The sequence below is a fragment of the Syzygium oleosum genome, unplaced genomic scaffold, assembly GCF_021117445.2.
Source record: "Syzygium oleosum isolate NSW1041296 unplaced genomic scaffold, Sole_v2.1 Sole_v2.09, whole genome shotgun sequence".
Classification (NCBI taxonomy): Eukaryota; Viridiplantae; Streptophyta; class Magnoliopsida; order Myrtales; family Myrtaceae; genus Syzygium; species Syzygium oleosum.
In genome coordinates this window covers 7,536,159-7,562,463 of record NW_026607493.1, presented here as the reverse complement: position 1 = coordinate 7,562,463, position 26,305 = coordinate 7,536,159, and the positions used below count along the sequence as shown (strand labels likewise).

Below are 26,305 nucleotides of genomic sequence, written 5' to 3'. Positions count from 1 at the left end.
GGCAATTCCTGGTTGATATAAACTGCAAGGTAACAAACTATGCATGCATTTATCGTATGCAGAACACTGACTCGTACAAGAAGAAATCAAATGGCTTCCCATCAAAATATATCGACATAATTGAGTATGGTGCAAGTGATTATGAATTTGTCAGTTCTTGCCTCTGGGAAATGGCCCTCGACCACCATCTCGCCTAACGACAAAGAAAATGCATGGAAGTATTTTTAATCTTTTACGACTAAGACATAAAAGTAAGCCAAGCTCAGTCCTCGTTAACTAAAGGATAACGAGTGAATCTCTCTTTTTATCGGGTCCAACATTCCAAAGATTGAGCACAGAACAGTACCTTTACATCATTGTCTAGTGGAAATTTAGCGGGTACAAGTCGAATTGCAATACGTGCCATGACAAAACTGTCTGAATCTTCAAGGAATATGATGACCGGCTGAAACACCTCCGAAGAAAACAAGTGAAGGCATTTTGATCGTTTCTGCACAGAACTTTTGAGAATTTTTCATCCTCCACCCTATTTACAAATCCTCTCCTGCCAACTTCCCCCAGTCACACGAAGAATAACTGTACAGAAATTATTTTACACTGTCGTAACAGGAGCAAAGCTATTAGGGAGAGTAAGTAAAGTAACTTCTTCATTGTCTACGTGGGGCATTACTGGTCTTCGCTTTTGTGAAGAGCCATGCCCGACCTTAAATGAATTTGCCTGTTCCTAAGCATATCAATGTAATTACGAAGCCTACATTGGTCTGAGTTAGTGAGGGAGAAACGTGGATTGAGGATAAGCGATGGCGCCTCCACTAGAAGAAAGAGAAACAACTGCACTGCCTTTGAATACAATGATTCTGCAGTTTCTGTATCACCCATAAGTTCATCGACCTGCAATTTGAAACAGCAACATTCACGTACATCAGTCCACACGTACTCTTTGAACTGGTGTCAGACTTTATTGAAAATTTCAAGGCAATTTGATGAGTTTCCGAAAAATACTATATATCTCAGCTAGAGCTAACATTTCAATTTACAACTTTTACATAGTGCAACTGCAATATAACAGTATGTTTGATGATTCATGCGTTGGAAGCAAATTGTTGACTATGCCATGCAACTTAGGCTGCCTTGCAGTTGAATCACATCACATACATCCCCTGCTCTGCAGAGACTTAGTTCAATGTAATGAATCATCAGCTTAATCAAGGCAGAGCATTGACCAATCAATAAGGTTAAGGGCTCTAACCAAGTCATTATGAAAGAAAAAGAGCAATCAGTCATCCAAAGGCATGGCAATTGTATCATTCTGTTCTGGACACTCAACAATGCCATACAGCATCTTTTAGATGGAACATAAGGATAATGCTAGGGGTACCAGAAATTTGAAAAGACTAGCACATAAAAATTAACCGGCCATACATCATTTGATGCAGTTTTCATGATGCAGAGACAAACCAATGATGTATGGCCACCTACGATTTTGTAAATCAACCTTTGAAAACATTTCATAACCGGCATTACACAGTGTTAACACGACTAGTAGATCTGCATCGATGGCCTAAAAAAGGACATTAGTTCAACCACATGATATTAGCAGGCAGGACAAAAAATAAGAAAGAACACTCACACCCCCATGTCTGCCAAGAGCAAGAGCAAATTGAAATATTGCCTCCATCGCATCCGGCATTTCTGTACTTCCTGCAATCATCTTACTTATGTTAAACACTAAAAAAACCAGAAAGATGTACCTCACTTTTTTTGTCACATTCAATTCATAGCAAGATAAAAATGAGGTTGAGTAGTCGCTATTTAGCAGATAAGCAAACCTAATTATGTCCGGGCATACTAAATTACAATGAGTCCTGTTATGTTGAAGTACATTAGTGACTGACAAAGCAAAGAACGTGCATTGGCATAATTTGTCGTCCTGTGTCTTCCCTTCAGTTAGGTCCTTGGGACACTATTGGGAATTAACGAGAATACCAAATGTTTAGAGTTAAAGACCGTTTTCAGAAGTAGAATTCTATGACAAGATCTTTTAAGTCTTTTTATTTTGTTTGATAATCAATACACAGATTGAATAATCAGAATAGAATTTGACTGTGCCATAAAGGAGAAATGATGCAGTAAAGCAACAGTAAAACAAAGAAATGATCCAAATCAGAAGAAAATATAGAGAAGACAGACCTGGTTCAATAACCTTCGCAAGTTCCTCAGCATGCTCCACTTCCCGAAGAAATTCACCCTCAATATGGGCGGAAACCTCTTCTGGCCCTAAAGTATTATAAGCTTCAGTACATACTTCGAAACTGGGAGTACAATGCTTTTTGTCGCAGCTCCTTCTAAATCTCGTAGTCACTGGGCTGGGACTTCCTTCCATAGCAGATGCAGCCTCTGCATGGCATATGTGCAATGCTTGTTTCCATATAGCAAGAATCACAAGCTGGATTGAAAATGCTTCCAAATGCTTTCCAGTCTCCATCTGTTTGTAGATTCAAGACATACTTACTAACACAAAGATGTTGAAGCCTAAAGTTTCACGAATGCAGTTTAATAAATGCTTAAGGCAATATTTCTCTTGTGGGTGTAATCAGTATGAGAGTAATACTAAATCAACAGGTAGCAGATTGTTAAACGCAATCCTGACAACAGTGCATCAGATAACTCAAAGAACTAATAACTTATGAGGTCAAGTGTGGCTGAGTTTTAGTTCCCAGTTGGGTACCAAAATAGGGTAGGTTTCGGTCTCAATCTCAAACCCTGAATTAAAAGGTGCCAAACCCCCATATTTCACAAACCCTCTTATGAAGTCGAAATCTAAGAATCCAGTTCCATTACTTTAATTGATAATTGGGCCCAAGTCCCCGCACATGTGCACAAAACGCTGAAAAGGAGAAGACCCCTTCATTCCCTAACCATTGGAAACTGATAAATACTACAAACTTTTATCCAACTCTGTTGTTATTTATTTTTTAAATTTAGAGTTGCGTTCTTCTATCCTAAAGCCTGGCCATTACCTCAGTCCCCTATTATTTTAAGTAATTGTTTGTTCATCTGAAACAAAATTGGAGGTGTTAGCATCATATTTTATCATTCTATTACTTCCTATAATGACAAGCAAGATCACTCTAGGTTTCAAACTATTTTTTCAGCAAAGAGCAGCACCTTAGGGCTAGACTATGGTTCATGAAATACCTCACTAATCTCATAGACAAGGGGGAGACCTGATCCAATATCTAGATGAATCAAATATAAGATCCTTTGGCTTTGATGATGTGAGAAATCAAGTACCACAATCCTAAGCCACACAACTAAACCAATCCAAAGGGCTTATTATCTGTTTTCCCCTTTTTGTGTAGTTAGAATCCTTGTATTTTATTACTTCTCAATTTAAGTTATGGAGCTTGTTGACATCCTGTGACCCTATTTCTAGCAAGAATTAAATTATATCATCATATATATAAAAAAAAAAAAGTAGATGAGCAAAGATCTAGTTTGTCTGCCCCAAAGATTGAAAAGAGAACAAAAAAAAAGAATATAGGGTATCCTGAATTTGTGTGAAAATTTGCTTAAATTTAATAGAAATTTTGAAAAAATAAAAAGACAACAGTATAGACTTTCCTGTAATTTGCAAGAACTGACATCTTTCCAGAAAGTTTTTATGGGCGATCAGCACAAGAACCATAATCCAAAAAGTTACCATGTTTAAAACTAAACCAGAAGGAGACATTGTACATTTCACCACGAAGTTGGACAAAATCAAAATTTCACTCCACAATCTCCACCATTCTACTACTTAATAGATGCAAACTGATCATGTCGATAGGGTCAATCAAGTACTCATCTACTATAAAAGTCAGAATCCAGGGATCGAGTTGTAACTTGCCTTTTCGTTCACTAATTGCTTGATGATACACGCAAACTGTTGCAATGACGTAATTCTCGTCATACAGTGAGACGATGGCTTTTCTAAGGCATCTACATTATCCATGGATTCAAATGAAGTCCCTCGAGCAATAGTAGGATTTCCAATGCTTCCAGTTCGGTAAATGTTACCCCTACTTAAAAGACCAATTGGCACTGGGGCACTTGATGGGAGAGCCACTTCATGAGATGCCTGAGGTGGACTATCTGATTTGAATGGAAACTGGCTCGTCTTAGAAATATTAAGAGAGGAAGATGAGACATCCAAAGGAGGTCCAGGAACTAGAACATAGTCATCAATCAACTCCATTGAGTCCGCAACTGTGAATTAGAAGATATACTTCAAAGACAATCTTTAGCTTTCATAACTGAAAATAAAGAGAGAAAAGGAACATACCTCTCGAACGAGTGTTCATTGGTCTTTGGTCCAACAAAGAATCATTTGGTTTTGCATCAGAATTACTGTAAGTGTCAGGCCTAAAGCTATCATTCTGCATCTTCATGTTGCTGCTACTACTGTCCCTTGAATTTCGATCTGTGTAACTAAAAGCAGAGGATGGCGATTCTCTCTTATCGATCTTTGGATCAGTTAATCCCTTACTCGACTGTGTCGAGGTCCTCCTATTTGAAACGGATGGACTCCTAACTGAACAATCATCATCGAGAAAAAAGGGAAGACAATCATCATTAACCAATTCCTCTATGTTCTTCATGGGATCAGACTCTGATGAAGGAAAACTATCCATGGTTCCTGAAAACTTCCTACTTCTGCACATTGAAAGAATTTTGTAGTCATGAATAGAAGGTTCTAATGCATAAGGTCTGATGACAAAAGTTTGTCCCTCAAAATTACCTCAAAGAACCATCTGGTTGCTTCTGGAACAGAAATGAGTGGTTGAAGAACTCTTCAAAAGTCAACCGTTCAACTGTAGATTCAAACAAAAATTAATATCGAGGTTTTTTCACTTGAACTCTAGCATCAAATAACCGGCTAAAAACTAAATCAGAGTCCATCGGAAAATAACTAAATATAAAAAGGTCTTCCTGGTTTCCCTTATTAGTTCAATTAAGTATCAAGAGCAATGAATTTTCGCAATTAGCAAAACATAAAATCTAGTTTACAAAAGTCCACAGGTATATGAGAGAGATAGAGAGCCAGTTGGTAGTTTCAACACGCAAATGGCCTCCACCAGGTTTTCAACTACATAGAGTTACGGAATAAACAGGTTTTGTTACAGATAACTGAGGTCCAAGGTCTCCGGGTATCTGAAGTTAAACAATGTAATGAAATTACAGAATAAATGGTTTTGGCAAAGGTATTTCTTTGTACACACAACACCATGTCTAGAAACTTCGGTCACATATTAATGCAAAAACAAATGCCGCATGACATTGCGGTTTGCCATGAGGACCAGGTAAAATATCATATCAGCATCTGCTAAGTCATCAAGAAAATCGACCCTATCTAAGATAGATAACTCCCAATTTTGCTCTCCACTTGTCACTCATTTAACAAAAACAAAGAAGAAAGAAAACCCTAAAGCTCCACACTTGTTTCACGCCAAGCTGAATGCTACTTCTAGACTTCTTTTTTTTTTCCTGGAACTGGAGTTCCAACATCTAATTAGAAGTGTAAGCCCTCTAATTTTCACGAGCTTTTAAGTAAAAAATTATCTAATCAAAACATCCAGATATTACCAGATTATCTCATTCTCAACTAAGCAAAAAGTCACAAAAGGAACCAGAATGCACACAACGCCAATGATGACTTCTAAAATGAGGAATGTCCTCATAAGAATTAGAACAGTTAGTTGCATCCTTTTTCATATTTCATGAGTCACATCACAACTTTTCAACAGTAATCCACGCCTCACAAAGTCCTTAAAACAATGAGGACAAGGGGTTAAAAAAATTTTGGTGGGTTCGTTATTCTTTTCTTATTTGACCATTTAATCATGGTGCTAAATAGTAGCATCTTTCGTTCAAGATATTTTATTCAAGCAGTTTAAAACGTGATAGTCTCACCTACAACAGACTTATCACAATTCACTGAATGGTGGAACTAGTGTGGATCCGTGAAACTGTCGTTGCTGGGCATCTGCTTCCATTTGTGATTCAAAAGGCAATGGTACAAACAAACACTCTTCTCCACATCTATACTTACAGTATAGAAAAAAAAATTGGACAAATTTAACCTACAAATATGTGTTCCTCAACCATATAAGTTAGCTACATGCTCCCAAGTACCTGGATTACGGCGAAGCAACTTCTGGCACAAATCTTTGCAGTCAGAGCTTAGATCCTTACTTTCAGGAGGAAAATGCAACTCTGTCGATTTTATAATGTTCTGAAGCAACTGTACAAAGCATGTAGGGAGAAAGGTTTTAGACAGAAGCTGCAAGTAAGGGGCAATCGCTATGCTACTGGTGCTAGCAAGCATTCAAAAGCACTCTGGCATTAGGCAGTATCAGTTATACCTGTATTTGGTTGCTCCCAGTGAATGGGGTTTTTCCAGTAACAAGCTGAAACAGTATTGCACCAACACTCCAGAGATCTGCCTGCATATTTCATTCAACAAGTATAAGTTTCTTGAAGCAATGTCTGCACTTAAACTGAGAGGAGAAGATGTTACCTTAGCATCATACTTCTGAAGTTGCATGATCTCCGGTGCCATGTAAAGAGGTGAACCACACAAAGTTTCTGCAAGGCCCCTTGGTTGCAATGATCTGCCGATAGAGAATCGTCACATTTTGAGGGAAAACAAAACTTACACAACCAGCCAGTAAAATGAAATTCCACAACCTCAGCACAATCAGATGTGTTAAAAAACACTACTAGACCTACAATCCCAAACAAAATTTGTTGAATTAAAACAGATCAACTCACATGCCCAACTAGTCTAAAAAGGTTTTTTGATGTTGTCAAAAATCAATCGTGTTAAGCCTGAAGTACCAAAGCCCTCGGAAAAATTAACTCAGTACAGGTCCAAATTAAGAAGAAGATAAAGAATAGAAAATACAAGCTGCAAAAAAACACATCATCAAATTAGAATTTTAATATCGACATTCACCTTAGAAGTCAACACCATCAAGATGCACTTTACAGGAAAAATTGTAATCTCGCAAAATAGCATTTGGTAACATGGCGTAGGCCTAGATCGGCAGGTGCAAACACAAGGTTCAGCTCTAGTATTCTGTAGGAGCTATTCCTGAGGATTGTTGAGAACACGGGCTGCACCCATCCAGGTCTAAGATGCTTACATGAAATCAAGTCTCTCTAAATGACTAAAAATAGTCCACGCATAGAGTCACTTAAATAACCCCATGTATTAAACTATCCCGTCCTATAATTAGAAAATTAATTAATTAAACATTAAACATATAGAGAATGAAAATCACATTCAGTGGCAGACGTATTTTCTTTGCCGTCTATCAATGTACGAGAGAGAGAGAGAGAGAGAGAGAGAGAGAGAGAGAGAGAGAGAGAGAGAGAGAGAGAGAGGAGTCCAGTCACCTTGCAAATCCAAAATCTGCAATCTTTAATACAGAACGTTCATCATTGGTAGATAGAAGGAGATTCTGTTCAAAGGGTAATCCATGTTACAGTTTGTTCATCGTCTGAAAAGTATCAGAATGGATGAGACGGAAGAGTATTGGGCAATATGCTATGATTATTTTATCTGTAACCTATAAGGCAGAACGTTCATCATTGATGGATAGAAGATGTTATAATACGTACAAGATCTTATAAGTATCAGACTGGATGAAAAAGAAGAGTAGAAAGCAATATGCTATGATAAATGTTAAGTATAAAAAATTCGCATAGAATTTAATTTTCTCAAGATATCTACTTCGTCCTTTTGGATATTGAGCACTTAAGGACATGTTGGGTGTTGGCATGGTATCAATTTTTACAAATGTATGGATTATTCAGAAGAAAATGGAAGAAACCTAAAATTCTTGGAATTAATGAACGTGCAATTACTGAACCTGTGGTTTCAGATCCCGGTGTATAAGATTATTGGCACGAAGAACTTGAAGACCGGTTGCTGCAAAGGGACACAGTCACCAAAAGTCAAATCACACAGTTGGAAACAAAAGATCTCACAGACACAATGCAGATAAATTGAATTCTAACACACCTAGCTGTTGCATGAAGTGTTTAGCAACATCTTCCGGAACTCTTCCGCAGCGATTAATATACATAAAAAGATCACCACCTCTGCAGTATTCCAGTACAAGATGTATTTTCCCAGGGGCCTGACTCATGCAACACGGTTTCCAATCTTAAGCTACTAATAGCATCTCCAAAGAGCATGTATACATATATACATATATTATAACAACTCAACAACATATCATGAACTCAAGTCTAACATATCAACATAGTTACTGATCGGTAGCTACGCATTTTATCAACTCCATCCTGATAAATGCTTTTAGAAGGCAAACTTGATATCCCAGACTTTCTTGCGCCCAAAAAAAAAAAAAAAAAAAAAGACTTTGTGCCATAATTTATAATGTGTCTACATCTATCCTCTATCCTCTATCATCCAGAAGGTATTTTCACATAATAACATATGTACCGTACTTAAGCAAATCCATGATTAACTCCGAGGCATCGAATGCTTTTTCTTCAGTAAAAAAAGTTCGTTTTCTGAAACAAAAAAAGAAGTTATCTAATTACGCACTAGGAACACCAACATCCCTGATAGGTTCCATAACAATTAGCTCAAAACCTTATCACACCCACCAAACCAGCAATGACCTTAGTACTTAGATTCTATATCATGCCAGTCCAAGAAAAAACAGGAAAAGAACATCCTAGAACTCCCAAAAGGTCTGGAAACTCCTTCGCGTCACGGCCTACAATTCCCTCGCTCAACTGAACGAGCTTTCAACCCTGAAAAGCAAGCAGCTTGCGCATTTCGAAAATGCCTAAAAAAAAACGCCCCCAAGACGACTCACCTCGATGATATCGTGCAAGCGAATGATGTTCGGATGGTTGATCCTCCCCAGTATATGAATCTCGGACATCAGGCTCTCCTGCAACTTCTTGTTGAGCTTGCCCGTGGCGATCTCCTTGATCGCGACCTCCGTCCCGTGGACCCGGTGCCGCGCGTGCCACACCAGGGAGAACGACCCCGACCCGATCTGCCGCCCCACCAGGTAATCCCCGATCACCCTCCCCCTCGCCGCCGATTGCGCCATCGTCCCCAACCACCACCGCGACCCAAATAACAGAAAACCCTAGAATCGATCGGACGCCGGAACTCGGCCGTGGCCGGCGAATCGGAGCACGGCGATGAGGTTACCGGGCGCCGCGGGGCGTGGGGTTCGGACCTTACGCCGGAACTTCCAAGGACGGCGGCGAGGCGGTGAAGAGGATTGAGCGAGAATCGACGAAGCCAGAGAGAGAGAGAGAGAGAGAGAGAATGAAATCAATGGAGATACATTTTCATTATGGGCGTGTGGGGAAGATATAGTTCGAGCTCTAATTAATCAATTAAATTAGCGATTTAATTTTCGCGATAATTATTTGGATTTTCTTGATTTAATTTAACTAGGTGAGAAATCACGATCCGTAAATTTTCCTTTTAATGTGAAGATAATAAATTTTTTTCCTTGTTTTTTTGGCGTGGCGGTCGTGATTAGGGGAGGTAATCGAGCGGGGGGTTTGGATTAGGATTGGAGTGATTGGATTTTGATTAGATTTTAGATTGGATTTTTGCGCTTAATTAGAGATGGACAGGGAGGTTGAAAGGGAAAGGGAAAGGGAAAGGGCTCTTTGTCTGTTGGCTAACCAGGTGATGGAAAACGTGTTTTTATTTTTTATAATCTACTGCAGCTTTAGGGTGTGGCCAGTTCCATGGTGTGTACGGTGGGACCGAGATGGGTCGCGATCTCATCGATAGATCTTTTTTTTTATTATTTTACTGATTTGGATGGACAAGGACGGGCGGGTCTAATCCGATAATAATTAGAGCATTACATGTCAACATGTAATTGATGGGACTGGGTTATAAAGATACGACGATACGATACGCACAAAGAGCGGTTAAATGGTCCCACAGCACTAAAAAAATTATCTGCAAACTCGAGGTTGGTACGTGTATTTACGAAGATTTTAAGAGTATGCTTATGCAGTGGCCGGTGAATTGTAAAAAAATTTATTTTTACCATGGGACGGTGAAATCGAAAATGGTTACGGGGTAATGTAAAAAAAATAAAAATAACAACGTGCTTCTAGAGGACCCGACAATTCAAATTGGCTCCAACAGTATGTTGGGTGAATTTGAGCAATGGCATCTAATTAACAAGCTCGGCTAGGTGAATCTGGACAATAATATTTAATTATTATCAAGCTCGGCTTGGTTAGGTTTGGTTGGGCCCGACAAGTTTGTGTGAATTAGATTTTGCCATAGGCTTGGCCTAGTCAACAAGTGAGACCTGATCAGAGGGTCCAGCTCTAGTCAATTTGATCTTATTGGCGTGGAACATGCAAATCCATCTTAGCGATAAGATCCATGTGTTGTTGATGTGGACGTTATCGACCTATCAACATTCATTTTGTCCACGAATTGATGTTTAATTGCCAACACTCCAAACTATAAGGCATTCGTGTCTGGGTTGTTGCCTTAGAGAATCTTTCATTTTAATCTTAAGAAAAAATACAAAAAAAGTAGTAAATTTATTGTATTTATATTAATTTAGTCCCGAACATTTTAACTCAATTCATCCGATCAATTTTGGACGGATATTGCTGACATGGACGTTGGCCGTCTTATGTGGTGAAATGGCCGGTACTGACGTAGATATTTTTAAATAATATTTTAATAATAAAATATATATAGAGATACAAAAAGAGGAGGAGGATATTTATAACGATTTTGTTCTGCAGGAACAGCGATTTTTTTCGGAAGGCAGAGACATTATAGACGAGTTTTACAACGCATCCGCGTCTCCTCCCAGATCACCAAACCATCGCACGCAAATATATCCATCGACACGCCGAAGCAAAAGCTCGTTTCGTTTCGTTACGTTACGTCTCGTTTCTAGAAGATTCCTTCCCTCCGATTCTGCGTCGTCTCCTACCTCCGTCCGACCCAGTTCCTCGATCGCGCGTCGATTCGTTCCTAGGGTTTCCCGACTTGCGGGAAGAAGCGGGAACAGGAAGAAGAAGAAGAAGAAGAGGAGGGGGGGCGACGGATCATGGATTGGGGGAGCGTGACGGCGGAGGATCTGCTGGACGCCCTCCGCGAGGTGGACTGGTCGTTGCCGCCTCGCCCCTTGCCGGAGTTCTTCTCCAGGTTCACCGTCCCGAGATCCTACGCCAAGTGGAGCAGCCGGCTCAAATGCAACCTCTACTAGTACGATTTCCCTCGCTTCTCCTCTTCTCTCGTCTTCGATGAATTATGCGAATCGTTTGTCGCTCGTGTCGTGAGTCTCTTCGTCGTGAGACGGAGGGGCGGATCTGAGGTTATTGTTGTGTTCGGGCGACGGAACTGAAGTGCTCTTCGATAGAGTCTGTGTTGATTGCGAAATGAACTGATTCGGTTGAATTTTGCGAAATTTGAAGAGATTGAGTGGGGAAGTTCAGAGAATTTCAGTTTTGCTTAGTTTTGAATAGCTAGCTTTTTTCTTTTTCCGGTTTTGTGCTGGCTGAAAATGCGATTTTGAGCACTATTGGTTTGGTTTCTGATTCAGATCACCTCTTATTTGCATGGTTAATTGCAAAATCTCACTAGTTGTAGATTAGCTAAAACTGGCTAATGAAATGATTGGGAAGCTCCCACTCTGTTCCCCCTGACCACTACTTGTGATTACAAGCTTTGTAGACGGTTAGCATGTTGAGCATAAGATTGTTTGATGCCACTATTCATTGATGGTGAAGTAGCTGATAGTGACAAGAGAAAAATGGAAGCTGGGTGAAGTTCAGCTACTAGTTGTCGCCTATGTATTGTAGAGAGATGTCTATTTATAGATGAAGGAGGTGGAGCTCCTGTAATCTGCTAACTGTTGGCAACATGTACTACTTTATATAATGTTGGCAAGTTATGGATTGTGATATTTGAGTGATAGTGAAATGAAAACCTCCATTTTCCTTTTAATAGTTTTTTCTATGGAATTGGCGTTTTCCTATCTAATTACTGGTAAAATATTTTCTACTTGCAGCTATAGGACAAACTACTTCATCATGATTGTTGTCATTCTTGGTAAGTAACTTTAAGAAGGAAGTTTTCTATCTTGTTTTGACAATGAAGAATGTAGAACTGTTGCATTTTTCCTAACTTTCGCCTATTAATGTATCGAATGCAGCACTTGGTTTTCTCACTAGGCCACTTGCTATTGTTGCGGCTCTTTTGACAAACCTTAGCATTGCATTTCTCAATGACAGGTAACGGCTCTCTCTCTCTCTCTCTCTCTCTCTCTCTCGCTTGCATGCACGCACGCACGCACGCACGCACCTGTTGGAAAATAGTCATCTTAGTGAAAAGCATCTTTCATGTGATGTTTCATCTATATAACATATAATCACATATGCTTTTGAAATATTAGAGAGTTTAGCGGTTAGTATTTTATATTTCCTTGTCCATGCTCGATGGTGAATGTAAGCCATGAATTTCTTCGTTGTTGCCATACTCTGTGTTCAGCGTGCCAATTTTATCTCTAGCATTGCCTGTTGATGTCACCAATGGTTGTTACTGCAGCTTTGCAGGCACTTTTAGTGAGAAGGTGACAAGGACTGTTAGGCAGTTTTCTCCACATTTAGCTGCCAAGATGAGGCCATCTCTCACGTAAGTTTGGGGTCTCTTACGTTTCTCAAAATTCCGTTTTTTCGATGATAGCATCTTTAACAATCTGCTCCCCAACAGACCGGTAATCCGTGGGCGTCCATCAACTAAAAGGGCAGTCCACATATGTGGTCGGCCACGTTGGGTGTTTGTCTTGATATTCTCCGCTGGTAATCCTGAACTTGCCATTGCTGTTGCATAACTTTTTTGACTTTTTTCTTATGTCCACATCATGCAAGTCATTCACGAATGGGTCTTTTCCTTCTCTATTCTTGCGCAGCATCGCTTGTCCTGTGGTTCGTCTCCTGTGGTCTTTTGACTGTCCTTTGGGCGCTTGTCATTGGACTTTCTGGTACAAATCTTGCTTAGTTTAATTTAGTTGTTCTTATACTTTGCAATTTATCTAATATGCCTCTCTATGTCTGCTTGCCCTCTCAGCCACTCTCCTCCATGCAAGTTTTAGAACACCAAACTTGAAAGCTCGCCTAAATACATTCCGTGAGGAATTTCGTGCTGTTTGGCGTAATTACAGTGAGCTGTAGTGTATCTCCAGCGTAGAAATGAGTACATTTTCTTGGTAAGTTTCTTATGCCTGTTTTATATTATCTGCCTTGTTTAGATAAATTATCTTTCTGTCTTTGGGGGAAATTGAATTCTTAATCATCCTTTCACCCATAGAATCAGCACTGTCAACTTCTGGGAAAATTGCCCCACATAACTCAAACTTATTGTACAAAATGCAATAAAGTCCTAAACTGTTCAGTTGGTACGATCTAGTCTAAACCTTTATAAAAAAGTGCAATCAAGTTATAAACTTTTTGATTTGTTGAGTTAAATTTTAAAACCTTTTTCAAAATTTTTCTGACAAAAAAAATCGAAAAAATTATGTTGAAAAGTGCAATTTAAGGAAGCTATGTTGGCAAATTATTAAGTGACATGAGGAACAATTACGGGTACTGTTCATTGAAAGAACTCAATTGCACTTTTGGAAAAGGTTTAGGACTCAATTGAATGAATTGATAGGTTTAGGACTTGATTCCATTTTGTGCAAAAATTTTAGACTTCTGGTGTACATTTCCTGTCAATTCCTTGTAATGCATGTGAAGCTTTTGGTCTTGATGTGCTCATAGATTTTTTTCTGGTCATAAATGAGAAAAATATGTCTTTGAAGAGATTGAACATTGTCAATCTTTGGAGAGTATACTCTGAGATTTTGACTGTTGTAATGAGAAAATGCTGTTACTTTTGTGTGGTCGGCATGATAATTTCTTTGGTCCCGTACAAAGATGGCTAAATTTATAAAAATGTCAATTTCTGGACCGGATTTTTGGAGGTGGATTCTGGTTTAACTAGCTAGGCACTCCCATTATGGGAACGCTTGTTTCCAAAAGATTATGTTTTCATCAATCTATGTGAATGACATAAAGTTCACACCACTGAATGGTGAAAACACTGAAATTCTTATCTTGTGGTAGCATCATAGATGCAAGGTCATCATATAAAATACCAAAAATTTGAATGAAAAGAAAATTGTGATTTTTTTAGCAAACAATTAAGGAAGAAGGGATGGCTTAAGTAAAAGAAGGTTCACTTATAAGGATGCTATGAAATATTGCAGAAGAAAGAAGAGCAGAATGAGACCTTTACTTAAGGCTCAGTAAAAGCTGTAATCAAAAGTTCTTTTAGAGGTTGACATGTGTCTACCTGTAGCATTGCTTAACGTCTGCAAGAATAACATTTCAACACACATCATGAATTCAGGGCATGGCTTTTTGGAAATTGGACAAGCAAAGTCTTATTGAACGTAGGGAGCATCTGTGTAATTTTACCAGATATAGGGATTGTTGACTACAATTTAAGCAGCCTCGGTTTTTGGTGGATCAGAAAAATTAAGCTGCTCTAATTGCAAAGAGTTATTGCCAAATTTTGATTTTTATGGTTTGGATGCAGATTGAGCAAAATTTGACCTGATTTGAGTGCTTAACTAAACCACCTTTTATTTGGGGAAATGAGGGTGACCACAGTCATATATGAGATTAGGTATGAAGGAGATGGCTATATTTCAAAAAACAATTTTTATTTTTCTATGAGGAAAATATGTCATGTGCTACACTTATCTATGCAACCATTAGATATATTCTAAATGGTAGAGAAGTTATAATTTGGTTAGGGTGTGTTTGTTTGTTGAAAGTATTTTTTTGGAAACTGTTTTCATTGATTTTTGGTGTTTGGCACATGTTGGTCAACCTGAAAACATTTGTCAATGAAACCTCGGTGGCATAAAAGGCAGAAAATGAAGTCCCCTACTAAACAAGAGGAAAGTGTTTTCCAAGTAAAAAGAGCTAAGTCTGGTGTTAATCTGGTAAGGCTGAGGACTAGTGCACCTCTTCTAAAGCAAGCGCTCTCTCTCTCTCTCTACCCCCTTCTCTCTCACGTACTGTTTTCAAATTTGCTATTTGCCTCCACAAAAAACTTGTAAAGTTTTTAATAAACAATCACTATGACTTACCCATGGAAATTCTTTCTCTATAAGTTATGACAAAAAATCTTGAAAATTATATCCTTTTCATATTGAGATATGTTATCCAACAAGGGAAAAGCAATTGTTTTTCTTGAAAATGATTTTCGAAGAAAACATTTTCCTTTATCATGTAGTTTTTTGTGAAACAAACGGGCCCTTATATTTTGTGAAACAAAAGGGCCCTTATATTCTTTGCGTCCTAATAGATGCATAAAAATCTGTGATTCTGGTCTTCATGCCAATAAACATAGGAGCTGATATGTTACTAGGTGATCATCAGTCGTGGGTTGACCTGTCTTGCAACTTGCAAATAATGGACTGATAGGACTTCCCCGTTAGGGTTATAAGCAGGATAAATTGATAAGTTGTTTTCCAATGTGCTAAGTCGGTGTTTGGTAAGGTAAGCGTCGGATCTGTTTTTTTTTTTCCCCAGATGCCAAACATAGCAAATAAACCTGAGGGCCCTTTTTTGCCTTTTCTGACCTGATCATTGATTAGCGATGCCGAGAAGCTGAGATTTGGAAAAGTCATTAGTGGATTGTTGACTTGTTTCAAATTGATTCACAATGTTCAGAAGCGAATGTTAAAATGACAATGCTTCTTACCTATTTCAGCTTATTCAAAGTAAGCTGACTACTCGACTCCAATTTTTTCTTATTCAGGTGTTTTCCCCCAAGGCTTGAAGCTTATTGTCGCTATAGTTGCAAGTTTGGATGACTGCAGCCGAGACATGCATAGCGAAATAAGTTATTTTTCTCGGATTGGGATCACTGGGAGAAGGCCGCAAATCTCTGCTGATTCTCCGAAGTTTGTAAAGTGTTGAAAGCAAAGTGTTCCGCGTTTCATTTCCTGGTAAGCAAAGGTAGAAGAGGAGAAACGGGTCAGCATGAAGAACTCTGTGTGACCTGATGGCTCATTTAGCTTCTGAAATATGTTTTCCCTTTTGTGTGACATGTAACCTTGTCTGCATACTTAGGTAAAAAAAAAAAGAGCGAAATATGTTACAATTATTTACAACTTTGATAGCACAAGCTGTCTCTAGCTCTGGGAAGTTTAGTGGAGGAGATTTCCTTGATTTTTCACATGGTTGTGCCTTGTATTGTGGAACAAGACGGTGTCCCGACATTCACGGTCATGAAAAGAACCCAAAAAATGAAGGAAGAAAAAGAAATCTGCTAGACCAAAATCCAGTAAGGTTGCGAGCACAAGTAGTGGAATCCGTGCAATAAGCCCCCTCGAGCTTTGCATTAGACGGGGTGTTAAGCAATGTGCTTTCCACGAGTTGTTAAAAGACTTACCATCTAGGTCAATTGAATGTCAGCTCAAATAGCTCGAGGAAGGTACTGAAGTGGCTTTTGATAGATAGTAGCGGGAAATGAAATTGAAAACCTGGACAGAGATTGATGGAGCGATTCACTTGTCGAACCTTCGACCTGTAACAACGATGGCCTGCCCAAATGGTTCTTGTGCTATAAAAGTAAACACATTAGGCTTCATGAATGGGCAGCGCGTATGTCCGTGTAAAAGCTGAGTAGCTTGAGCGATATTCGTTCTCCATTCATGTTGGTCGCCAAATACTTCGCAACTGCACTAATGGAAAACGAAAAACGAACAAAGATGTCGGCTTGGTTAGTATTTGATTGCGTGGACATTTGCTTGTTGAAGGTCGTGCCAGAATTTCACTTCACAAAGCAATTCACCATTTCACGCTACTCCATGAATCTTATGCCCAGAGCCCTTTTATATTGCATTGGAATCATAACGTTCCCCGTGCAACAATTGCGTGCAATTGATCATTATGCAGATCGGGTTTATAGCTTAAGGAAAAGAAGTATGTCTAGCTAATAATACCCCTCTCCACATATAGAAAGACTGTCAAGCTGACTCAAATATTTATGCAAGAAGATAGGAAGCAAATTTTTTTCATTTTGGGAGGGAGGACTGAATTGGCCGTATGTCTATTTTGTGCCATGTCGGCGATATGATGATGGTACTAATGAGGATCGACGAAAGAATCTGATCGTGCAAATCGAGAAATTTGGAGAACTTAATTGCTATAAAAAGTTGGAAGGATCGAATCGGATGTACAAAGAATGAGTTTCAAGGGACTAAAACTGTGATCAATCCCTTTTTTTGTTGGTTAAGTTTTGATACAAACAATTCCCAAAACACATCCAAGTGGTCAGACAGTATGCTGAAAAGCTCGCACGCAAGAATGGAAGCTACTCCAGCTTGATTGTAAGAGTATTACGATCATTTGAGGACCAGAAGACCAACATTTAAAACCATTTCCTTGCCAATTAATGAAAGTATATGCCATCTTAGGAAGTATATTGTCACGCAGGGGCACGGACTGGCCCCATGTTACGTCGGCCTCTTTATGGCTCGCACCATGTGCGTCTCTTTGACTCCTTCCCTCTGTCTATGATCTGTCTGAGATCTCTCTCTCTCTCTCGCTGTCTGTCTGTCTCTCATCTTGCCTATAACAAGGGTCATCAGAAAATGTTGGTTGGCAAAAATCACTGGCTCGATCATCTCTCCGCTGTAAGTATTTTGAGATCGATGAAGAGAGGAAGGTCATAAGAAGGTCGAACATGGATGGCTTTTTGAAGTGGATGCAGGCTCTTGCATCAGCATGGGGAGTCATTCTGATACTTGGGTCTCATCGGGTGTTGCCTCAGCACCATCCCTTATCACCACGGTGACAAAACCGGCGGTTGTGCAGGTTGCACTGGCGATTGGTGTATGATGTGTGCTCATGCTTCTTCTTCTTCTTCTTCTTCTTCTGTTTCCTCTTTTGAATTGTGAACATACCGAGACCGTGCAGACATCCGTTGACTAAAGGCCATGTAAACACTCCTTTTTGACCGCGTCAACAAACGAAAGTTGTACATAATTGGTAATCTTCATCGTTTCCGTTTGATCCTCAATCTTATTTGTGTATATGGATCTTGTAGATGAGTCTTGATATGCTCAGGTCACGCTAAAACTATATACATATTAACTTTGGTGCATACTGTCCATTTTGTTGAGGAGAATCGGGCAACAATTCACTAAGAACTAACCCAATCTAGGATCAATTTCTTATTTTTGCAAATAGGATAGTGGCCACTCTAAGATAATCATGAATGAAAGAGATAAACCAATTTGCGATCATTTGGGTTTGGAAGAGTCCATGCAAAGCGTAAGCACCACCTTGCAAGAGGATTGTTTGATCCCGCTACCAATTCGTTAGCTCCCTCAGAGTTCACTTCGAGAGGGTCATTACAATGGAGAGGAGCAACCCATGTAGCGACCTCTTCTAGGTGTTACCACGAAGGTCTCACACACCCGTCATCGTAACACTTTTGGAGTAACTCACTCGAGTTATGGTCTACTTTAGTTACCGAGCCTCACGGTTTTGTCCTTTGGCTTATAGATAGACACTTTTTAAGAGACTACGCATCTTGGTAGTGTTCTTCCCTAAGAATGCTTAACATTGTAGTTCTAATTCTTAATGTTGTTGTTACGTTAGAAGATATCTCTTGTGAGTTAAGTTAATCGAGATATTGTTCACTTTGGTCCGGGATAGCCTCACAGTTTTGTCGTTTGGCGTTTAGGTGAAGACTTTCCCAAAAGGTCAATATTTCGATAGTGTTTTCACCCGAGCATGTTAACATTGAATTTCCAATGCTCAACATTGTCGTTAAGTCAAAAGATGCATTTTGTAAAGTAATTCCAAGTATGTACATATAATCCAGGAACATTTCCCCATGATCCCTTCACCATTCTAGAAACTTGCATGGAGTCAATCCTTATTGGGGCCCTCTCGCCCTGTCGATCCTTACCTGTCCTCATCGATCACATCTTGCCCTTGCCGGATTGGGTCATTATAGTTACAGACTGTTCAATTTGAGTTATGACTACTCGATCCACTCATAGATGTACGAGCCTGTTACAAGTTCCTCCACATGCAGTAGTAAATGCCCAATGCACGAATTGGTTAAAGATTCGCTCACGACATAACTTGAATTCGATATCTTGCTAAAGACTTTGTGACCCCTTTATAATTTGTGAAAGATTCTATATCAAATATGCTATTGATTTTTGATACATATTCATGTTTTTGATCGGCTGCTTTTTCATTTTTTATACCGATGATTCCAAAAATCATCAGGAAAATTATCCAAAAGGTCTTAAAGATATTACACTTTTTTCAATTTAGTCATAAACTTTTTTATTGTGCCAATTGAGCCTTAAACCTTTTCACTTTTGCCAATTTAGTCCATTCGATCAATTTTGGTTGGAAATTGCTATCGTGGACGTTGGCCGTCCTACGTGGCATGACTGGCTCTGACGTAAACAATTTGTAATAATATTTTAATATTATTTTCGAATTCTTTGTTGATTTATTTATTCTTTCTTTTTTTTTCTTCTCTTTTCCTTCCTTACTTTTTCCTTTTTTTTTCTTTTTCTTCACCATTGGCCAGTGAGGGTGAGGGAAAAAAGAAAAAAGAAAAAAATAAAAAAAGAAAAGAAGAGAAAAGGAAAAAAAAACGAAAAAGTAAAGAAAGAAAAGAGATAAAAAGACAAAAGTAAAAAAATTTTAAAAATAAAAAAATACGAAATTATTATTAAAAATTATCTACGTTAACGCTAGTCGTTCCATGTAGGACGGCCGACGTTCTCGTTAGTAATTTCCGGTCAACATTGGCCGGAACGACTTAATTAGCAAAATATGAAAAATATTTATGACTCAATTGGTACAATTAAAAAGTTTAGGATTCAATTGGAAAAAGCGCAACAGATTTAAGACATTTTCCCAAAATCATCCATGCAGAAGCAGTCGACCCTGACAACGTTGACCACTCGGTTCAAATTTCACATAGCCTATTTCTCTATTTAAACAGGGAAATAATGGCAGCCATTTTATATGCGGTCAAACAAGAAAAAGTCTATCCTCTTCAAAAAATATATATATAGGTCTTAGTTACAACTCTCAGAAGCAAAAGACCCCGTCGTTGGGGACCGATTCAAGAACATAGTATTCTTGCAGTATCGTGCTATTTTGAATTGCTCCTCGAGCAATACCACCTTACATGTACTATATAGAGATGGATAGGTGCAACGGAGAAAGCCTTCAAGTCACGTACTTTTACAGGCGGATAAATTAGACGAAGGAAAGAGAATATGAAGACCTTTGCCATAGTTTGGATTGCAGTGTGTTCTACGATTTCGGTTCTGATTATGATTGTCGTTGCCTTGAATGCCGTCTTTGCGATCCGTAGGAGGGGAAGAATTTTAGGGGACGGGGGTTCTGGCGGAGGACACGGAGGAACAGCGGAGCACGACGCGCTAAACAGTCATTTTGGAGGAGTATTCGATGGTGGCGCTTCTCTAGAGTCTGGAGGAGATATGGTCGGTGTTGGCGATTTCGGGGGCGGCAGTTCAATCAGTGGGGCTGACGGAGGAGTCATGGGCAGCAGTGACACTGGTGGCGGCAGTGGTGGAGGCGGTGGTTCTACGCCATGTGATAGCGGCAGTGGAGGCGGTGGCTGCGGCTTTTAACGAGGGACGGAAAATCGACATGCTCGACACTTTCCAGATTGAAGTTTTCTGCACAAAGGGCAGCGGAAGCTGCAATATATTATAAGGATTTGTTCACCATCGATGAAATTATTTGTGTAACATCAATTGAATTTTTCCGAATAGATTATGTACAACAAATCATAGATTATGAGTTAGTTTTCTATACTTTCATAAATGAGCTAAAACTTTCATTGTAAATTTTTAAATTTTTTATTATGTTAATAGTAAGCATGGAGTATTAGGAACTCCTGCTTTCACTATTCGGTTGGAGACTCTAAAATTTATGATATTGTTTTTATTTTTATTTTGTTAACTTGAAATTAACTTTTTCTATTTTTATTGTTGATGTCATGAATTGACTTCGTTCTCTATTCGTTATTATGTTCTTAAGAAATATACTTTCGAGTTTTTATCGACTGACATGAAATTGCTTTCTTCGCTTTGAATGCATATTTTATCCACATAGAAAATAACTTGCGTTGAATAATGGATATTATAACTCTTTATTAATTTAATTTTATCTTGGCCCTTGTTAGTTTCTTTCTGCTCTTGATGAGAAATGGCTCTTGATGATTGGATGGCAAACATTGAAATGATAATTAAAATGATTCCTGATGCATAATACTTAGTCGTTTCCTAGTACAGATTAATATAGTACATGATTCCACGATCTGGGTAACAAAGAAAAAGAAACCAGCTTACTAAAATTACAGATGAGTGAAAGATCATGCAAACTTGTGTCTGGCCTGAGATTGATTCGGTGAAGAGATTGCTGCAATTATAACATAAAGTGGCAGCAAGCTCCCAACGGCAATAAATTTGGCAGCCAGCAAATATCACACGCATGGAAAGAAAGCTTGAATGACGGTCACGTTTCCCGACTTTCCAAACACAGCAGGCGTGAAATCTGACCATTCCTTAAGAAGGACTGAACAGGTTGTCTGTTCTTTTGCTGGTCAAGACCCTTGTCAAGTGCTGGAAAACTAAAGATTACTCCCACTTTTGGATTAGCCTAGATGCAAGGGAGGGCATCCAATGCTTTTGACTCAAAGAATTGGTGGTTGTAGGTTTGATTCCTACGTTGGAGAATTCAAATTTAAGTGGGAGCCACGGTGGTGGGCTGCTGTACTAGTTTCCTCCAGGTAGCTGACTAATTATGATCATGCTCCGGGGTTATTAAAAAAGAAGAGTTCTATAATGCCGCATATTTTACCCACACAACACTGACCATCGGCAAGCCCTTTATGCTTTTCTCACCCCAATGCTAGTGGAAAGTCCAAGACCGGCCATGCCCATTTTGCATACTGCCTAAGTTTCCTCGAGATCAAGGATACAGTGGGGAATCGAGCCTATGACCATTGACCTACAAACCAAGTATTGGACCACTTGACCTAGGCTAAGGTGTATCATCAAGATCGTAGAAGTCATGGATGACTTTGCAACCGAGATCATCCATGGTTGCTCGACCTCAGTTTGAGGTCAAGGTCGAGCGATGATCTCACAATCGTGCGCTTGAGCGACCGTTAATGTTGGCGGGTGGTGGAAACCGGAAAGATTAGGGACTGTGAAAGATTTGAGACTGATGATTTTTCAGAGAGGGGTAATTAGTGTTTCTATGATGGGCTGCTGTCCAGGGGTATGAAAATATGTACTTAGGGTGTGCATGACAACCATTCTGTGCCCGGGAACTATTTCTGAACAGAAATGATTTTTTTTTTATTCTGTGCCCGGAAACAATTTCTGTGCATTTGAAGGCGTTTGGTAAACTGTCCAAAATTTCTATTCTTGGAATAGAAAAGAACGGAAATGCGTTTGGTAACTACACATAAATTTCTTTTTATTAATAATATTTTAATAATATTTTGAATTGTTTAATTTTTTTTTCTTTCTACCTAGGCCCGGCCACAGCCCAGGGCCGGCGAGGGCGAGGCGGCTCGCCGTCGGTCATGACGAGGTCGGCCTCGCCCAGATCGGGCGAGGCCGTCGCGACCCACGGCGAGGTCGGCCTCGCTCGATCCGGGCGAGGCCGAGCCTCGCCGTCGCGACCCACGGCGAGGCCGGCTTCGCCGTGGGTCATGACGGCGAGGCTCGGCCTCGCCGGATCTGGGCGAGGCCGTCGCGACCCACGGCAAGGTCGGCCTCGCCTAGATCTGGCGAGGCCGAGCCTCGCCGTCGCAACCCACGGCGAGGTTGGCTTCGCCGTGGGTCGAGACGGCGAGGCTCGGGCCTCGCCAGATCTGGGCGAGGCCGACCTCGCCATGACCGACGGCGAGCCGCCTCGCCCAGGCGGCGAGGGTCCAACCGTCGCCCTCGCTGGCAAGGGGGACCCTCGCCTCCGCCGGCCGGCGAGGGCCGTGACGCCCTCGCCGGCCCTAGGCTGTGGCCGGTCGCCGTCGTTGCCACAACCCAAGAAGAGCAACACAAAAGAAGAAAAGAAAAAAAAGAAAAAGAAGAAAAAAAACTGATTCTCAAAATTGTGCCAGAAACAAGAAGCAACTTTTTTTACTTCTTGTTTCTCTTCCAAAACTGTTTCTCGGCACAAATATTTGAAAAAATGTGCCCGGAACAAAAAGTTTACCAAACGCATTTCTGTTCCCAAACTATTTCTGGGAACAAAAGAACATAAATTTTCACTGTTTGGCACTTTACCAAACAGGCCTTTAAAAAACTAGAGGTATGAAAGCGGACATGAGATGAAAAGTGAAATATGTTTTTGTGATTCTACCATAATATTCTCCTTTTTTATGTTTTCTTTTGAATGGTTAATACATCACGTTATCAAATACAAATTACAGGTGCTTTAACATATGATTAGTTTTTATTTTTATTTTAAAGTCATTGGTACCCATGGTTCATGAAACTTTATATAGAAAGATTCGAAAGAAAAACAACATAAGGGAAAGTTTATAAGGTTTCTATAAATTGGTTCATAGAGGTTAAAAAAAGGAGTTTTGAAAGATTTAAAATGGGTTCCAAATGTATGGCTTTGAAACTTGCACACGGTAGTGTCACAAAACGTACAATGCAATAATTCATCGTAATAATCGGTCTAAAATTTAGTGGTGACCAGGTGATGGGATGGAGAAAGTACATGACAACATGACACCTTCATCCGAGTTCGAGAATCAAACGGTGTACTGCCTGGTATGATAAGATCAAAGCAATGTTAAGATAATGTTCTAAACAAACGGGTCCACAAAAACTTAATTTTTAGTGTCATTGATGATAGCTTAGACAACCGACCAGTCCATTTTTCTAAGAGTCAACCCACGACCCACAAGTTTCGGCTAGTCCCAGAGTCCTGCGCATCTATTATATGGTAGAAAGCAGACAGGAAATTCCCATGGAGTTTTGTCTACAGAAGCAAGAAAAGGCTGAAAACGCCGGTCCGAAGAATTCGTCAAGGAGGATATTTTTTGAGCTTTGGATTGGTCAAGTTGGAATAAGTATTCTCTAAAAATAACCCATTCTCCCTCTGACTTTCCTTGATTCAAATTGCTTCGACGAAGCCGTTTGTTCTTCACCTTTCAGCAACGCTATGGTTATAAAACATGAACAGAATTGAGAGAGAGCCATGAAGAAAGTCGTGCCGCCGTATTCTTCTAATTGGGCGATTGGAACGACGTGAAATCTAATTGAAGTCAGGGGCTGCGTTTGCAGCAGAGGTCGTGAGAAGACGAAAACCAAGCCACCCGCTGCTGCCCCCGCTCGGTGGCCCATTCATCATTCCAGATCTGCCAAAGAGAGAGGAGTCAATAGAGACGGCGGCATGGCCACGATTGTTCACGGCACTGGCCGTGGCGGTGGCGGTGCTAGCGGCGGTTGCGGCAGAGGAACTGGTGGTTGCGGAGGGTGCGGCGGATGTGGTGGCTGAATCTTTCCGTTTGTCGCCGTAACCGACAAGAGGAAGTATAATTCTATTTGCATCACATTTGACCGCCTCAATTATTTCCCTACTTTTGTACTCGGAAGTGAGAAAACTATTATATAACTTTAGACCACATAGATCAAACTCATCTGATCCACATGAATAATAATTCATATGTTTCTGGCCCGTATGATTTATGGATTATGCAAAAACTTATTGAAACTTCATTGATTGCTTCCACGTTTTATGTCACTTGAAGTGAATCTAAAAAAGAAAAACTAAATATGTTCATCCAACAAATTGGGCATGGAATTTGGCTTTGTCATAACTTAATACCTTCTTTCTAGGTTTTATAATCCGTCATTCGGGCCTGATGATACCCAGAGCTGGTCTTTAATAAAACAAAATCTCTCAAAACTTTCAACTTGGTATGGTTTTATGGTCTATTTAGGAATGAATTCTTGGATTGTAATGGATCGCAATTCCTCTTTTCGCATTCACATACAAAAGATCCGCTCCCCAAGAATACTTAAAATTACCATTTAGCATGAAACTTTTATCGGACATTCGATGAAGGTTCATGAAGTGAGGAGATTGTTTGTGTTGGTCGCTCCTCGCTTGGAGTGCGACCCACATGTCTTAAACAGGAAAGCAAAGAAAAGAAGGTAAAAGATTGGTAGCTGATGCTCTTGAAGTGGCGAAAGCCACGTTGCTCACCAAGTTGGTCAAAGTGCGGCACACTCATGCGGCCCGCGCAAGAGAAAAGGCAAGAGTTGAGAGACAGCAGAGCAAAACTGGACGGACAGAAGCCATTTTGAGAGAAAAGTGAGCTCGTGCGAAGGAAAAAAAGCGAGAGGAAGAGAAGGAAAACGGAAGAACCGCGAATGTGTGGCCCTGTCCATCAAGAATCGGCTTGCGATTTCAATGACGAAATTCTAGTATGTTGTCCATGGCGATGTGTGCTACATGTTGACCGGCGCCTATCATTAGGAAACCTCTTCATCCATGCATTTTCGACATTCTCGCTCGGTGAGATCTCATCACGCTTTTCTCTATATTATTGCAATCCACCTAGACATGATGAACTTATTGTTGCTGTGTTCTACGACAGTTATCTTGATGATATGCTGTGTTGTGTAACCACCAGTGGGACTGGAGAAGGACTGCTGTAATCTTGCTCTGCATCGAGGAAAAGTTTTTCGCGAGCTTTGTGGTTTTCCTCTAGTTGCGGTATGCACGTTAAAGTTTCGTTTGCCCATTTTGCATTGTCTGGTTGTCTGTTGCATTATAGTAATGCTTGTTGTGCTCATTTAATCACACAAGGAGGAGCGAAGAAATTTGCTGGTGTTAAATAATTTCCGTTGTGCATGGTGTGACGCAGTTACTAGAAGGTCTTTCCCCTCTTGCCCAGGGATCATCCTCCGCCCTCGTCGGATTGGGTCGTCACACAATTTCAGAATGTTCAATTTGAATCATAACTACTCAATCACTTGTAGATATATGAGCCTATCGCCGTAATTCCATTGGCGTGCCATAAGTTAGGAGGCTTCTCCACATGAGGTAGTAAATGCCAAAGACATAAGCTGGTCAGAGCTTTTTTTACGACATGACTTGAATTTGTGATTTC

At 40.0% G+C, this 26,305-nt stretch overlaps 3 protein-coding genes across 3 annotated transcripts; 2 read left to right on the top strand and 1 right to left on the bottom strand.

Annotated features, from left to right (window-relative positions):
* Positions 1-252: 252 nt before the first annotated feature.
* LOC115691496 (serine/threonine-protein kinase ATG1c) lies at positions 253-9,389 on the bottom strand. Its single transcript, XM_030618133.2, has 13 exons — positions 8,895-9,389; positions 8,069-8,186; positions 7,917-7,975; positions 7,441-7,505; positions 6,560-6,653; positions 6,405-6,485; positions 6,175-6,283; positions 4,781-4,853; positions 4,325-4,695; positions 3,890-4,248; positions 2,191-2,485; positions 1,631-1,701; positions 253-891 (listed from the first exon to the last, which is right to left on the bottom strand). The coding sequence occupies exons 1-13, from the start codon at positions 9,135-9,137 to the stop codon at positions 667-669; spliced, it is 2,163 nt and encodes a 720-aa protein (XP_030473993.1). The 5' UTR covers positions 9,138-9,389; the 3' UTR covers positions 253-666.
* A 1,514-nt stretch (positions 9,390-10,903) lies between these two features.
* LOC115691519 (PRA1 family protein A1-like) lies at positions 10,904-16,324 on the top strand. The gene is made up of 8 exons (XM_030618166.2): positions 10,904-11,296; positions 12,102-12,142; positions 12,246-12,324; positions 12,638-12,724; positions 12,803-12,891; positions 13,002-13,073; positions 13,160-13,298; positions 15,905-16,324. Exons 1-7 carry the CDS (start codon positions 11,139-11,141, stop codon positions 13,261-13,263), a joined length of 630 nt encoding a protein of 209 aa, XP_030474026.1. The 5' UTR covers positions 10,904-11,138; the 3' UTR covers positions 13,264-13,298; positions 15,905-16,324.
* Positions 16,325-20,468: 4,144 nt separating this feature from the next.
* LOC115692446 (uncharacterized) lies at positions 20,469-20,789 on the top strand. The gene has a single exon (XM_030619287.2). The coding sequence runs from the start codon at positions 20,469-20,471 to the stop codon at positions 20,787-20,789; it is 321 nt and encodes a 106-aa protein (XP_030475147.2).
* Positions 20,790-26,305: the final 5,516 nt, after the last annotated feature.